This window comes from Pempheris klunzingeri, chromosome 23 (genome assembly GCF_042242105.1).
Source record: "Pempheris klunzingeri isolate RE-2024b chromosome 23, fPemKlu1.hap1, whole genome shotgun sequence".
NCBI lineage: Eukaryota > Metazoa > Chordata > Actinopteri > Acropomatiformes > Pempheridae > Pempheris > Pempheris klunzingeri.
The window spans coordinates 15940530-15955628 of NC_092034.1; the positions used below are offsets into that span (position 1 = coordinate 15940530).

General features: G+C 41.7%; 1 protein-coding gene across 8 annotated transcripts in view; it reads left to right on the plus strand.

Moving 5' to 3' along the window:
- camk2d1 (calcium/calmodulin-dependent protein kinase (CaM kinase) II delta 1) overlaps window positions 1-15099 on the plus strand; it is a 79017-nt gene that overhangs the window by 28783 nt on the left and 35135 nt on the right. For 4 of the 8 annotated variants that reach the window (XM_070854682.1, XM_070854687.1, XM_070854686.1 and 1 more), the window contains exons 3-6: window positions 7372-7431; window positions 11043-11097; window positions 13239-13304; window positions 14513-14585. In XM_070854682.1, coding sequence (XP_070710783.1) covers window positions 7372-7431; window positions 11043-11097; window positions 13239-13304; window positions 14513-14585 — 254 coding nt within the window. The remainder of the gene's footprint in view (window positions 1-7371; window positions 7432-11042; window positions 11098-13238; window positions 13305-14512; window positions 14586-15099) is intronic. The other 4 variants (XM_070854683.1, XM_070854688.1, XM_070854684.1 and 1 more) reach the window with 1 other exon arrangement.

Genomic DNA, 15099 nt, shown 5'->3' on the forward strand with positions numbered 1-15099 from the left:
GAAAGCCTTCAGCGACAACAGTGACTCAATGTGCTCCCAGAAATGTTGGAGACACAGCCCTATGTCAAACACAGCCAGCCTGTGTTATGAACATAAAGCTTAGTGTCTTCTCTGCTTTTGACCTCAGCTTGACACTCTTCTCTTCCTCTCTCCATCTGCTTATTCCCAAACAACATTATGTGAAGGGACACACTCGCATGGAGAATCCTGGAGAGCTACAGCTAATTGCATTTTGACAGTGCCCTCTTATTACAATTGCTCCAATTACACCCACACCCTAGAGTCTCCACTGCATCTGCAGCTCCACCAGTGAATAAAGCCATGATGATATTGCTAATGAAGACTGTCAGCTCAAGCATCATAGTAGAATGGTACGACAGATATGCTACCCCTGTGTGGGGCTACGCAATGAGGATTGGCACATTGTTGTAAAGAAATGTGTTCAAATCCTTGAGGTTATTATGTTATTCATGAGCTGGTGTGCTCGGCTTTGTCTAAGGATGTGTGTGTATCCAACTAGAGCATACAGTGGGGCAAAAAAGTATTTAGTCAGCCACCAATTGTGCAAGTTCTCCCACTTAAAAAGATGAGAGAGGCCTGTAATTTTCATCATAGGGTACCTCAACTATGAGAGACAGAATGAGAAAAAAAATCCAGAAAATCACATTGTCTGATTTTTTTAAAGAATTTATTTGCAAATTATGGTGGAAAATAAGTATTTGGTTTTCTGTAAGTCTTCACAAGGTTTTCACACACTGTTGCGGGTATTTTGGCCCATTCCTCCATGCAGATCTCCTCTAGAGCAGTGATGTTTTGGGGCTGTCGCTGGGCAACACGGACTTTCAACTTCAAAGATTTTCTATGGGGTTGAGATCTGGAGACTGGCTAGGCCACTCCAGGACCTTGAAATGCTTCTTATGAAGCCACTCCTTCGTTGCCCGGGCGGTGTGTTTGGGATCATTGTCATGCTGAAAGACCCAGCCACGTTTCATCTTCAATGCCCTTGCTGATGGAAGGAGGTTTTCACTCAAAATCTCACGATACATGGCCCCATTCATTCTTTCCTTTACACGGATCAGTCATCCTTGTCCCTTTACAGAAAAACAGCCCCAAAGCATGATGTTTCCACCCCCATGCTTCACAGTAGGTATGGTGTTCTTTGGATGCAACTCGGCATTCTTTCTCCTCCAAACACGACAAGTTGAGTTTTTACCAAAAAGTTCTATTTTGGTTTCATCTGACCATATGACATTCTCCCAATCCTCTTCTGGATCATCCAAATGCTCTCTAGCAAACTTCAGACGGGCCTGGACATGTACTGGCTTAAGCAGGGGGACACGTCTGGCACTGCAGGATTTGAGTCCCTGGTGGCGTAGTGTGTTACTGATGGTAGCCTTTGTTACTTTGGTCCCAGCTCTCTGCAGGTCATTCACTAGGTCCCCCCGTGTGGTTCTGGGATTTTTGCTCACCATTCTTGTGATCATTTTGACCCCACGGGGTGAGATCTTGCGTGGAGCCCCAGATCGAGGGAGATTATCAGTGGTCTTGTATGTCTTCCATTTTCTAATAATTGCTCCCACAGTTGATTTCTTCACACCAAGCTGCTTGCCTATTGCAGATTCAGTCTTCCCAGTCTGGTGCAGGTCTACAATTTTGTTTCTGGTGTCCTTTGACAGCTCTTTGGTCTTGGCCATAGTGGAGTTTGGAGTGTGACTGTTTGAGGTTGTGGACAGGTGTCTTTTATACTGATAACGAGTTCAAACAAGTGCCATTAATACAGGTAACGAGTGGAGGACAGAGGAGCCTCTTAAAGAAGAAGTTACAGGTCTGTGAGAGCCAGAAATCTTGCTTGTTTGTAGGTGACCAAATACTTATTTTACTGAGGAATTTACCAATTAATTCATTAAATATCCTACAATGTGATTTCCTGGATTCTATTCCCCCCATTCTGTTTCTCATAGTTGAAGTGTACCTATGATGAAAATTACAGGTCTCTCTCATCTATTTAAGTGGGATAACTTGCACAATTGGTGGCTGACTAAATACTTTTTTGCCCCACTGTACCTAGTTTTGCCATTCAAGACTGATAGTTTTAGATTGAGTTCATACAAAACTCATTCCTATTAATCCCCACTACCCTCAGGCTGTACGTCACATTTTGCTGCTTCATTTAAACACATCCCCCCCCCCCCCCCCCCCCGCCCCCCCCCGTTTCTAACCACTGTTCTGAAAGTTTGTCAAATCAGTTTGTTCAATGTGCATAACACATATTTGAGATTTGGGGGGTGTGCACATGAGGTTGCCCTTAAAACCCTGCACCGTGTAGTCTGGAAACCCAGAGTGTCACAGAGTGTCTTCGTAAAACTAGAATTCCTATGTCATATTGTTTATTTGTATAGTACTTTTCAAAAAGAAAAGATTGCTCATAGGTATACAAAAAAAAAAAACAACCTTGCATTTAAAGGAGTGAGTCAGGAAATAGAAGCGGAGATGTTGCCAATGGGAATAAAGAAAAGAAAGAAAGAGCAAGCATTAAGATGTGTGTAAAGGCAGTGAGGTGCGCCATGGGTGTTTCCTATCTCCCTTTGTTTCTTCCTTTTTTTTTTTTATCACTTTCACTTCTCAGTCTCTTGGCGCTAAACTCCATTACTCACCAATTACTTTAACACCAGCAGGTGAAAATGGAGAGAAATGACAGACCTTTTCTTAGTAATCAAAGGTCAGTATCTTGAAGGAAGCCTTCTTTACTGTATTAAATGTGGTCATGTTAGAATAGCCTGATAATTTCTTTGATCCGGGGTGAGTACTTGACACTAATGTGTGTGAGGGTAAATTGAGGGATTATTTTTTAAGTGACTGAACCTGCAGGCACTGGATGTGGAACCAGATGTGCTGCTTTACAGTACTGTGGCGGCATCACATTTGATCAGTCAGCTGCATTGAAAATAGCTGCTGTCCTCATTTTCATCGGCCCAATGACGAGATCATCTGGGTTTTCTAAATGGGCCAGCTCCAGTGCGAATCACACCACGGACTGGAGTAATGATTGAGAGACATGAAGGGGTTTAGGGGAGCATCAGGCTATGTCTTTTCTTTGTCTGCTATGGTGAATTGCAGTGGTCCTTGGATAGACACCAGACTTCTAGTTGTTGCCTGATGTTTGAGGACTGTATGCAAATACATACATTTAATTCTTAATGGCTTTCTTTAGAATGTACCAACATGGAATGTCTGCAACCTTAAACATCTAATCTCTATAAACAGATATCTGCTTATGACACAATCTACAGGCAATGGACAAGATTTTGGTTCTGGTTTCCGTTTGCAGTCCGTTTGTTGTCAGAGTGGTATTGACCAATCATGTTTGAGTGGTTGGATTTCTGTAAACAGTCCATGTGTGTGTGTTTCTTTAAGCTTTTTTTTTTTATTGGTTAAACAATGACTGATGCATGGCAGAGGAAGTCTTGGCCTGGATATACGATATCCAGATATTCACTGGCTGCACTGGAAGTCCCTTGTCCCCAAAGGCTAGATCATTGTCAGATGATAGCCAATGTGTTCCAAGATTATTAAGCGTCTGACCAAGAAATCTGACTGCTGTAATAGCTCTAGTCATTTTTAGTACTAGAGGAACTACAGTAAGTAGTCAGTACTGATCTGACTAAGACTTGTGTTGTTCTCTATTTCTAAGACGGTGAAACAAATCCAAGTTTTGGTTTCGGGTCTATTTTTAGTCAGCTTGCTACTTGGCTCAAAGTACAGTACTAAATATACCATCATTCATTTGCACCAAAAACCATTCATGCTGAGCGCTGATGAAAAACAAATGCTTGAATACTGTAGTATATACATGTCCAGTACCAGTACCAATCAGGGCTAGATCAGCTAAGGGTAGAAAACACAAATTAAGGTAACCTTATTTCTTTACATGGTTGTGTGGATAACATGTTAAAAGAATGTCATACAAGAAGTTAATAAAACAAAGTGGTCAAACTGCCAAAGCTTACTATATTGACAGTAAAGGATCCATCTAATTCTCTGTTAAGTAGATCTAAATGTTACATTAGCATACAGCAGACTGTGAAGTGAACGGTGGAGACACTGAAGTGAAAGGAAGCAGGGCGAAGGAAAGAACAGCCGTCTGTGGTTGCAGTGGGGCTGGAGATGGTGAGCGTGCGCCACTCCTGCTGTAAATCCTGTTACTGCACATCACAGATTATCAGCGCACCAGGCGAAAGATGATTGCAGAGAACTCAGCATTCACTCAGCGACCATGAGGATTACAGACCCCGCAAAAGCACATCCTATTGGTCTGATTGGGATTAGAGACTTGTGAACGGAGGTGCGATTGGAGGTGCTGTGGTCACATCTGGTTGGAACCACAACAGGATTGCAGGGGAACAGCAGCCCGTCCCATTGGTGTTGATTGAGATTGTACTCACTGTTTATTGGACAACCAAATGGCAGAGTTTTGATTGGTCTGTAGTTAGAAAGCAGTTTATGATTTGTCTAGTCGGTTAACCATTTCTTACTTGGTGCAGATTACACACTAATATGAGCATGCAATCCCAATTCCAGTTTACTGACCATGATAACTTTATTGTAAAAATAGTCAGCAAGAGCCGCACCCTCTGTAACAGGTAAACGCAGGAAAAACAGGAAATCAGACGAGTTAAGAGTAATAGCTGCTGAAGCAACCTCTGCCCTGCCCCGCCCCTCCAGCTCCACATGTACACATAAACAGACTTTCCTTCCCCCCCTTTCCCTCCCTCCCTTCGCTGTCTTCCTCCCTCCAATCACAAGTCATTTGCACAGTGCCCCCTGGTTGATGCACTGCAGCACTACAGACCTAAATAAGCTTCAATTGTCTATAAGAGTCATTATAATTAACATTTTTTCTTATTCTAGGACTATTCAACAGCACACGGGGGCTGCTGATGGCTTAGAGCAGTCCAACAAGAAAGTGAAAGGAGTTTTGAGTCTCTGACATCAAAACTTTTCACTATGTCACCACATATGATGATTCTGATTTTGATTTAAATGCAAAACTCTTTGAAAATCATTTCAAACCTGTAGCTGTAGTGTAGGGGTGTGCTACATCACGTCATTCATCATGATACAGTTCTCTCCTGCTGCTACATTTTGTCATATCATCATCATACATAAGCATCGTTAACTATCAATACACATTGGTGTGTTTACTGTACAGTCTGGTTCCATTTAAAAGGGACTGCTTTCATGTGACAGTGACTTGGTTATGATTACATCTCCCTCAAACCGCTATAACATGTCATCTATTTTTCATCAAATCTTCATGAATATCACAGTATCATGATATTATTTTAAGGCCCTGTTTGTAGTGCATGTAGTGCACACATGAGCCCCACCTAACCTCGGCCTAGATAGGAAAACGTCTGTAATAGGGCTGTGTGGAGCCCACTTATGGGCCACAATGGTGAATAATACATACTTTAGAGAAGAGTTGTTTATGAAATATTCAATAATCGTTGGGTTTACTTGGTCTCCATTAATTCAACATCTTCAAAGGCTCTTTGTTGAAATTGCAAATCAGCTGCGTTGGAGATAATTGGCTTCTCAGTTGTATACGTTGTATCCTGTACTGGGTGTTATTATTACCATGGTGATTTTGGATAACTAGACCTGTCTCCCACATTCATAGCTTGAAAGTAATTGCTTACTTCTGTCAGCCTTTTCACTGAGTGATGCCACCGCAACCTGGATGTTTTTAAAGGCCAAAGTAAAAGCAAAGTGCCACTGAAAACTATTTGATTTAGACTTCATCTCATGGTCTCATAGCAACAAGTTGTAGTCCTTGTTAATTTAGCATTGAGTCACTGTTGCTCAGAATGAAATGGTGCGCAAAGTGGGGGCCCTCGGGATTACCTGAACTACCATTACTGTTTGAAAACAGCAGCCACAATACACATGCAACAACCTATTCTCTATGGCATAGGGGAAAAAAACATGATTCAGCGTTGGCAGGGAACGCAGCCTGTGATGTAAACACTCCATTGTGTGTGCGTGGACTTCTGTCCTTAAGTGGATGTTAACAATATATTTACATTTATATTATTACTTATATCCATTCAGTTTGGAAAAAGGCCCGCCCACAGTGAGTTAAATACAGAACAACTTAAAGAACTTAAATGTCAAGTAGTTAATGAGAGAGCTGCTCAGTCTTTGCCTTCAGAAGCTACCTCCACCAAGATACTGTAAACACTTTAAATGGCTTAGAGACCTGGAGATGCAACGATAAGTCTGGTCATCAATCATAGCAAACACAATGTCTAAACTGACTAAACAGGACATTTAAAGACATAACCTTCTGCTTTAGGAAATATTCTAACACATTTTTCATAACTAAAAAAAAGAAAGTCTACCAAGCCTGCCTGCGTGGCCCTAACCTTATTATAACACAGGACAATTCCCCTGCCAGCAGAGTAGCTCAAGGGAGCTTGGCATTGTTTTCTCTAACACCCGCCTCACTCTACCACTTGCCATGTGCCCCATGCACACTGCCCTGTCCACGTCCTGTGACACCTGACTCGAAAATATCATCTTACAGGCACTTTAACTCGCACTGTTGTCATCTGTCTTCATGAAATGATACCACTGTTTGAACTATTTCTTCCTCTACGCCATAACTCCTCTTTTTCTAACACCGTAAATGTGTGACACCATTGTTTTTCAAAGTGCAACTACTGGCATTGATAAAAGGAACTGTTACGCTCTTATGCATACGATTCTGGTGGATCAGGACAACTTTAGAGCTGGTTTTCAACTGGAACTGGGTCTTGATTCAGACCCCTTACCAAGACATTTAATGATGTCATCATCATGGGCTCTAGGATGTTGTGCTGGACATTTTCCCAATTTTCTAGTGTTTTACAGACTAAACAATTAATTAAGAAAATAATCAGCAGATTAATTGGTGTGAAATCCAAACAGTAGTAGGGCCCTAATGAGCTTTGACTTGCTTTGTCGGTGCTTTCTTTAATTGGATACGCTGCTTATAGGCTTATAGAGTGACTTTATGTTCTGAATACTATTTACTACTTGTAAAATGAACTCCATCACACACGGTGCCATTCTCACTCCTCTTCAGCACTGTAAAAGTGACTTTATATATAAGAGCTTGAAGGCTTTAATAGAACAGGTCTGTAGTGCAGCATCGCCGTACAGATTTGACCAGCGATTCATGCAGTAATGACTTATGACCCTCAGTTTCACTGCTCATGTGTTCCCATTGGAGAGAGGCGGGCAGTATGAAATATGTGGAATCTCTGGAGAGCACTTTTAACAGTTTCAGAAGACGGACGTGACAAATTTGTTGTCCTTTTGTCGCCACAGATCACCAGAAGCTGGAGCGCGAGGCCAGGATCTGCCGCCTGCTCAAGCATCCCAACATCGGTAAGTGGTACTTTAGTAATATCTACTGTGTCACAAGGAGTGTTATGTTTAATATACGTATATCCATGCATTTCAGAACATACTAAGGTGTATGTATGTACCATCTTTACCATATATCTCTCTTACACACACACACACACACACACACACACACCTCCCTTTTCTTTTTGTGCTTGCTTTGGGAGCTACAAAGGCCAAGAAACTGTAATTACCACCTCAACAACGACTTTGTCACATGGTGAAAACTGGCATTTATTTGTTGCTTGGTCCCTTTTTAGTGAAAATGAGGGATGGGGGGGTGGGAGAGACAAAGAAATGGAGGATCGGAGCATTATTTGCCTGCTGTTGCAGTGTGTTTGAGTCACGTTTATTAACCGAACAAAGGTTATTTCAGCCCTTTTTTTTCATTTTTGACTGTTGCAGCTTCAGTATGAGGTACCATAAGAGCTCTTATAGATAGGTAGATATTAACTCTGTTTCACATTGGGCCAGTTGCTTGATGTGGTTCATTGAATTTTGTTACTGATTCTGATATTTGAGAGTGATACAGGTCTGAATTTTTACATATTATATATTATTATTACTTATTATCATCAAAGCTTGGCCAGCGTGCTGTGCCTAGTTACGGTTGATAAGCTATGATTTGACAATAGCTGTTTAGGCAGTTTAGTGAACATCACTTACTTTGCTTTGTACAGTGTTATTATTGAAGATAGAAGCGATACAGTTGTTTCCTTTAAAATACAACATGATGGTTCTAGAACAATAATATAAAAGACATGATCTTACATGAAAAGCATTGTGTGGAATCCCTCTCATACACACAGTGTTTAACATGCCAACTGAACATCACTGGACTTTCCTATTACTCACCTGCTCATGCACATAGCCCCACCCGCTCCCCCCACCTTTGAGACCAATCTGTCTGTCATCAGATAGTGATTGGCTGGTGGCTGGTCTCATTACTATTCCATTCACACAGCATCCAGCTCTAGGAAAGCCTTCATTCCTTTGAGGTCATCACATTGATGGATCTCTTAGATGCCAATCAGTAGACGAGCTAACGGATACATCAGAGGATCCTCACAGGGGAGATCTCTCCTTTTTCCTTCAGTCTTTTCTAGCATCATCTCATGCTCTGGCCTGTTTGTCAGTCGCACACATTTACAATCAGCCCTTTCACTGTTGGTTGAAGTTCCAGTAGACTCATTTTTATCCTTGAAAATATTGAAACTAGCAGATAATTTATTCCCCGTTGATATGATGAGAAGCCAAACACAGATCAGTCATTGTGTGTTATTGAAACATGAAGCCAAATTCCATTGTAGCAGAGCTATACATTGTGCCTGTTAAAGCTCTAAATAGTCATTGTTAACTGGTGTAGGGTTTGGTTTCAGTAACACAGTATAAGATCTTATCAAATCTCTGTCCATGTGGGGTTAGTGTTGGGGTCAGGGGTTAGAGTGATAACCATTAGCTTTCCAGCCCTTGGCAACAAGCCGGGTCATTTTTTTATAACTATAGAACTATATTTATTGAATTTACAACGGACATGCTATAATGTGATGTGTATCGTTATTGGGATATTTTGTATCACACCGCCCAATGTCAGTTTTAGTTTATTTATGATTGTCACTAATAAATAGATAATAAATGTCTCCTTGTGTTAGCTATCAATCAAAGCTGCATGTGTCATGAAATGAGCACAAGTAGAGAGTGGAACAATGGGAGCAATCTGGCTGCCAGAAACCCTCCTCCACCCCTGAGCTAATGCTACAGTCCAGTCTTGTCAGGGGTCTCAGTTTTGCCCTCGTTGTCATTTCACACCATGTCATTTCATGTCCATTAGGCAGCGCAGCTAATTGGCTCAGTGAAACCTCCACCGCTGGCAGAGCTCTTACCTCTGGGCCGCCTTAATCCTCTTCTTGTTTGACAAAGCGAAAGAGACAGCCTTGTTTCCTGACATCCACGCTCAATTCAGAGAACCTGAGCACTAAAAATAGCAGTGGCAGCGATGTGCAGAGAGCAGTATGTGCCAGTAAATTCAAATAAGCCACGTTGGTGAGTTTGCATATGATAAACACACGGCAACAAGAAGTTGTCTCGTCAAGAATGTGTGCGTCTCTCATGATGAGTTCAGTGGATGATATATATGAGTGGACACATCATGTTGACATTTTTCGCTTTGGAAATTCATAATGGTGGCGACAAATTTAAAGCCATATATTACTGTTGCAGACAGTAAATCCATGAATTCTGTTACTATAGAATAGCTAACATCTAAAGCTTTATTACCATCCCCAGTTGCTGCAAGTGTTTGTTATTGCAGTCTTTTCTTTCCATGCACAAAGCTTTAATATTTCTGTTCGAGCCTATTAGAAGAGTTGATTCTATCCTTTGCAGATCAGCGAAGACAGGTGTTGTAGTTTTACAGTTTTACCGTGGGTTTACTTTCAGTTAATAAAGTGATAACGTTCACACAGGCTGTAAGCTACAGCCATGCTCCTACTATTACCTTTAAAACTATAGACTGAGCTGAATATAGACTCACATTATTATTTCAGAGGCATGTATACTCATGGATCTGCAGCCTCTGAGAGAGTGAAAGTATATATTGTGAATAATTTATTTTTCTTTCAGTGTCTGAATAAGCTGTGAGAACATGTACAGTAGATGGATTTTGTCAATCTCATGTCTGCGTTAAGTACAGAGCCGCAGTGAGGATATGGCTAGCCTAGCTTAGCATAAAGACTGAAAGCAAGGGGAAACGTCTAACCTGACTTAGGTTAAGTGAAGCTTTGTTTCACTTAAAACACTTGTCTGTGAAATCCACACGCACATGTAAAAACAAAAATCTGTGGATTCAGGGGGAGTGAAATGGTGGGATTATTTCCTAAAAAACGGTTAATCCATCCGCCCAGCACGTCTGAGCAGTGTGTCTGGCTGAAAGGTACCTGCCAGACGCAGGTTTTGGTACCAAACCTGGCAACCTAACTGTGATGACAAGACTCCAGGCAGCAGTGCACGGTCACTGCACCCAGCTGTTGTTTGCCAAGTAACAGCACGTATCTCTCACTACAGAACCACTGTGTGCCATTTTACATTTCTGTCTAATTTAGTTTTCAGTCTTTATGCCACGCCAGGCTAACCATGATATGGTATCATTTTTATCTCACTGTGAGAAAGAAAACAAACCTATTATGCCTTTTAATATACAGACGTGCATTTTGTACATTACTGACATTTGTCTCCTTTAGCAATGATAGGCTACTAACAGATGTTAATAAACTGGTAAATTTGGTAGCTTATTATTTCACAAACTTGCAAATCAGAGATATATTTGATTATTCACTGTTATTTGCTTTGCATGAAAAATTGGTCTTAAGAATGTGCTTGAAACAACACTGAGCGCATTATCCAGAGCGCTGAATCCACCAGTGATGTGTACAGCCACCCTTCACATTCAGCACTCAATAAAGTGCTCACAATTCACACAGTTGGTGCTGCTGCCAGTGTGGCAGGTTGTCTGGTGCTGTAGGGTAGTATTTTACATGATGGAGTAACTTTGGTTTCTCTCTTGTTCTCCCTCCCCCACCCCCCTCCCCTCACAGTGCGGCTCCACGACAGCATATCAGAGGAAGGATTCCACTATCTGGTCTTTGACTTGTAAGTGCAGGATTTTTTTTTATTTTGTCGCTCGCAGCACACGGCACGCGAGTAAATACATGGCACATCACGTTTGGCAGAGGCAGCAACCTGACACCTGCCAATCAGATGTCCTGCCACAGAGACACCATGGGACGTGGTGTGTTCGCCTCCTCTTTTGCTCCATCTGTCATCACACACACCGTTGCCACGTTCACACGCTGCTCAGAAACATCACATAGATACATGAGCACAATATATATGACTGCATGATGCACACACACGTGCTTGAAAACAGGCAAAAATGTGCTCTGTATTTAGTGCATCAAGCTCTTTTCTGTATGTCGTGTGTATCATCAGCTCTTATTTGTGCTCCAATCTGGCAACCAGAAATGGAATTTCTTTTGACTTCATTTTAAATGCTGCATTTGATTTGACTAAAGGCAATAAAAAGAACAGAGGGTGCCCCTTTCTTGTCCAAAAGACAACACATGGATAAAAAGCTTTTTTTTTCCTAACATAAAAGCCTGCCTAGGAGGATGCCCACGCAAAACACTGTTCATGGTCAATGAGCATCACCTGACTGCAGAGTAGGGAGCTAATATATCATACCTCCATGGGCTTAAAACCTGGATTTTAACCTCATATTCACTGAGCAAAGTTAAATTATTGTAACAGATTAGGGGAAGACCGTGGACCAGAGATGATCATAATTCACCTCATATGTGGCTCCTTTCTTCACTGCTGAATGAAGGCCAGAAAAAACACTTGGACTCTGCAGACCTTTTACAACAGAATCTGTCAGAAAACCCCAGTTATTAAAAGTTGCATGAAGCTCTAATGTGGAAACCCCCCTGACGACTCAAAGCGGTTATGTTTTCCACAGATCATGGAAAAGGCTCTGCCTTAAAATATCCTTCGAGCCGTTCCCCCACATTTTGCGCAAATTGACCCACTTGCTTACTTTTAAACAATTCAGAAGGCAACTCCATTTCTTATACATGAAGATCAGATTACTTTACATGGTTGGTCATGCTCAGCCTGTGGAAACGGTTGTATGTCTTCCGTAGCCCTGACAAAGCTTTCTGAAGTCCTAATATAATATAAAAATCCCACAGACCTATTGGGTGAGCAAACACAGTCAAGAGACTGCAATACTCCAAACCTAACTGCAGCATTTACCACAAGAACAAGGAAGACTATATAGCTACATCTCTGTTATCCTAGAGAGACATGTTTTAGACATAGCATGCTATGGTGGGATTTTCTGCATTTCCACTGTAGCTTCCCGGCAGCCTGATTAGGTAAGACTGTGTGGTCGAGAGGAAAGAGAAATAGTTAAAAAGCTTATTTCTACCAAAAAGTATTTTTAGTATTTATTTATTGTACATTGTTGTGTGCTCCACAGATATTGTTTTGGATCCGAACTAGCCCTTTAAAACCTCAAAGTCACACAAACAAACTAACCAATCAAAGCAGCGCTGTCACGCTCATGTTCTGTGTGGTAAAATGGATGTGCTGTTGTCGGCATGTCTGTTTTTGTGAATGGAGTCTGGGGCTGTTTCTGGTCAAACAGAAAGGATCTTACAGGTCTACATATGATCCTTTCCGTAATGGCTGCTGACTGAGGCGATCTACTGGACCAATGCCAAAACTTTTTGTACCCGCTAGTCTCTTGGAACCCAAAATATGTCAAATTAAGACTAAAATGTAAAAATATTGGAGTTATCTAGTAATATAAACCTAAATCTCTGCACCTAATAAGAAGTAATGAAAGAAAGAGCTGTATGCTCCAGTTCCAGTTGGTCTTGCTCACATGGACAAGCGCTCTGGCTTTTAGCCATAACCACTTGGAAACTTCTTCCAGCTGAATAAACAATGTCCATGTACCGTATGACCAGTGATTTCACCATTCAGGCACAAAAATCCAACATCCTTGCTCTGATCCAGTTGGGCTGCAAAAAAAAAAAAAAAGAGAAGAAGAATCTCTTCCAGAATGAGATTTGTTACTGTGCAAAATTATCAAGCTTTTTTTTTCCTCTCCAGAGGCAGAAATGAACATCTGTGATTTTTTACAGTTCACTTCTTTTCCAGACATGTGTATTTTCTTTCCAACTTTGTCTTTCTGTTTTTGTCCGTCGTGTCATTTCTTTCTCCTGCAGAGTTACTGGCGGTGAGTTGTTCGAGGACATTGTTGCCAGGGAGTATTACAGCGAAGCAGATGCCAGGTCAGAGTAATGCTCTCTTGTATTAATATTTCTGCATCTACTGAATAATTGTCATGCAAAACCCATTTAGACACATTCAAGCAGATATGTACGACACAACAGTTAACAACATTTTAGCCATGCCCATCCAAGTTCTGAAATGAAGCACTTACTCATTAGTGTGTATGTGGAAGATGGATGCAATATTCACACACAAAAATACAACCCCTCATTATGCAGTGGATACAGCAGAGTTTCCTGTTGTGCCGCCTTTGATATGCCTGAAACCTCACATTCTACATATTTTGGTCTCCCTTTTCCTTTGATTATGACTCTACATCTCCCAATTCTACCTCATGATCTGTCTATTAAAAATCTGCGGAAAGAGAAACCTGGCAAAGGAAAGAAGCTTTATTGCATAGTGTTTTAATTAAAGGTTCATTTGACATTTAGTTTCTTTTTTTTCAATTATTTTCAAGTTCTCCATCCAGCTAGATTAAAGTGTGACTTTCAGTTGATGGAGCAGCTCCAGGATTGTTCTTTCATCCATTAATGCAAACAAAGACGGCTTTAGATATTAAGGATCTGGATTTTATTTGTATTGATTTGTAAAAATGTTAAAGTTGACACCTGAAGGAGCAGCGTAGATGAAAAGGACATGTGTGTGTTCTTGTATTTTTCTCTTGTTTAAATAGCGTAAAGGAACAGTTCGACCATGTGCTTTGTTTCCAGGAGAGGGAGGGATGTGAAAATCGGCATCAATCTCATGCCTGCGCGCTAATTACTGACAAGGGTTAGCCTAGCATAGCATAAAGACTGGAAGCAGGGGGAAACGGCTAGCCTGGCTCTGTCCATCAATTAGCTTCAGAGGTGTTGTTAGGTGTGTATTTGAGCTTCGCATAGAGCCAGCCAAGCTGTTTCCCCCTGTTTTCAGTCCTTATGCTAAGCTAGGCTAACCATATCCTGACTCCAGCTCACAGGCATGAGATTCAAATTAATCGACTGTCATCTCATCTCACTCTTAAAAAGAAAGCAAATATCCGTCTTCCCAGAATTTTCAAACATGAATTCCTTTTAAAACGTTCCTTTCCTTTGTCAGTCAAGTTCTGGTATGTCATGTATTTGGTGTGTTCTGTCTGCCTGTTCTTGTTCCTTTGTTTCCTGACATTTACCCGTTCTCCCTCTTCCTCTCCTTCTTGCTTCTGGCCTGGTCTCTCTCTCCTCCACAGTCACTGCATACAGCAGATTCTAGAAAGTGTAAATCACTGCCACATAAATGGCATAGTGCACAGGGACCTAAAGGTTAGTAAGTGGCAACAGTAACAGCAAAAAGACGCAGGCCTGCCCACCTGCGGCACCTCGCCTCGCTCCTCTACTGCCTGATCAGTCGACAAATTAACCTTTCACCGAGTGCCGCCTCCACCAAAACCACACCCCCTCCTCCACCAGTCACCTTCACACCTGACAGGAGTGTTTGTAAAATCCACCTGCTGCAGGGCATTGTGGGCAAGTTGGCTGGAGAAGGAGGTGGTAGGTCCTGTAGAAATGGGGGAGGCACTGCTAGATCTCCCCGTGGCCTGATCCTCCCCTATGCCAGGTCCCAAAGTGCATGTAGCATCTGTCCAGAACCATGTTCTGACACCGCCACTGAGAGGCTAACCCCAGAGAGGAGAGGAGGGGGAGGAGGGGGGAGGAAGAGGAGGAGGAAGAATGTTTTGCAGCTTTAATGATGACTCTAAAGCTGTCCTAGTACCACAGTTGTGGGTTTTAGACCAGCTCAACGTTGACTATAAAAGAAATGATCTGTGCTTTGATT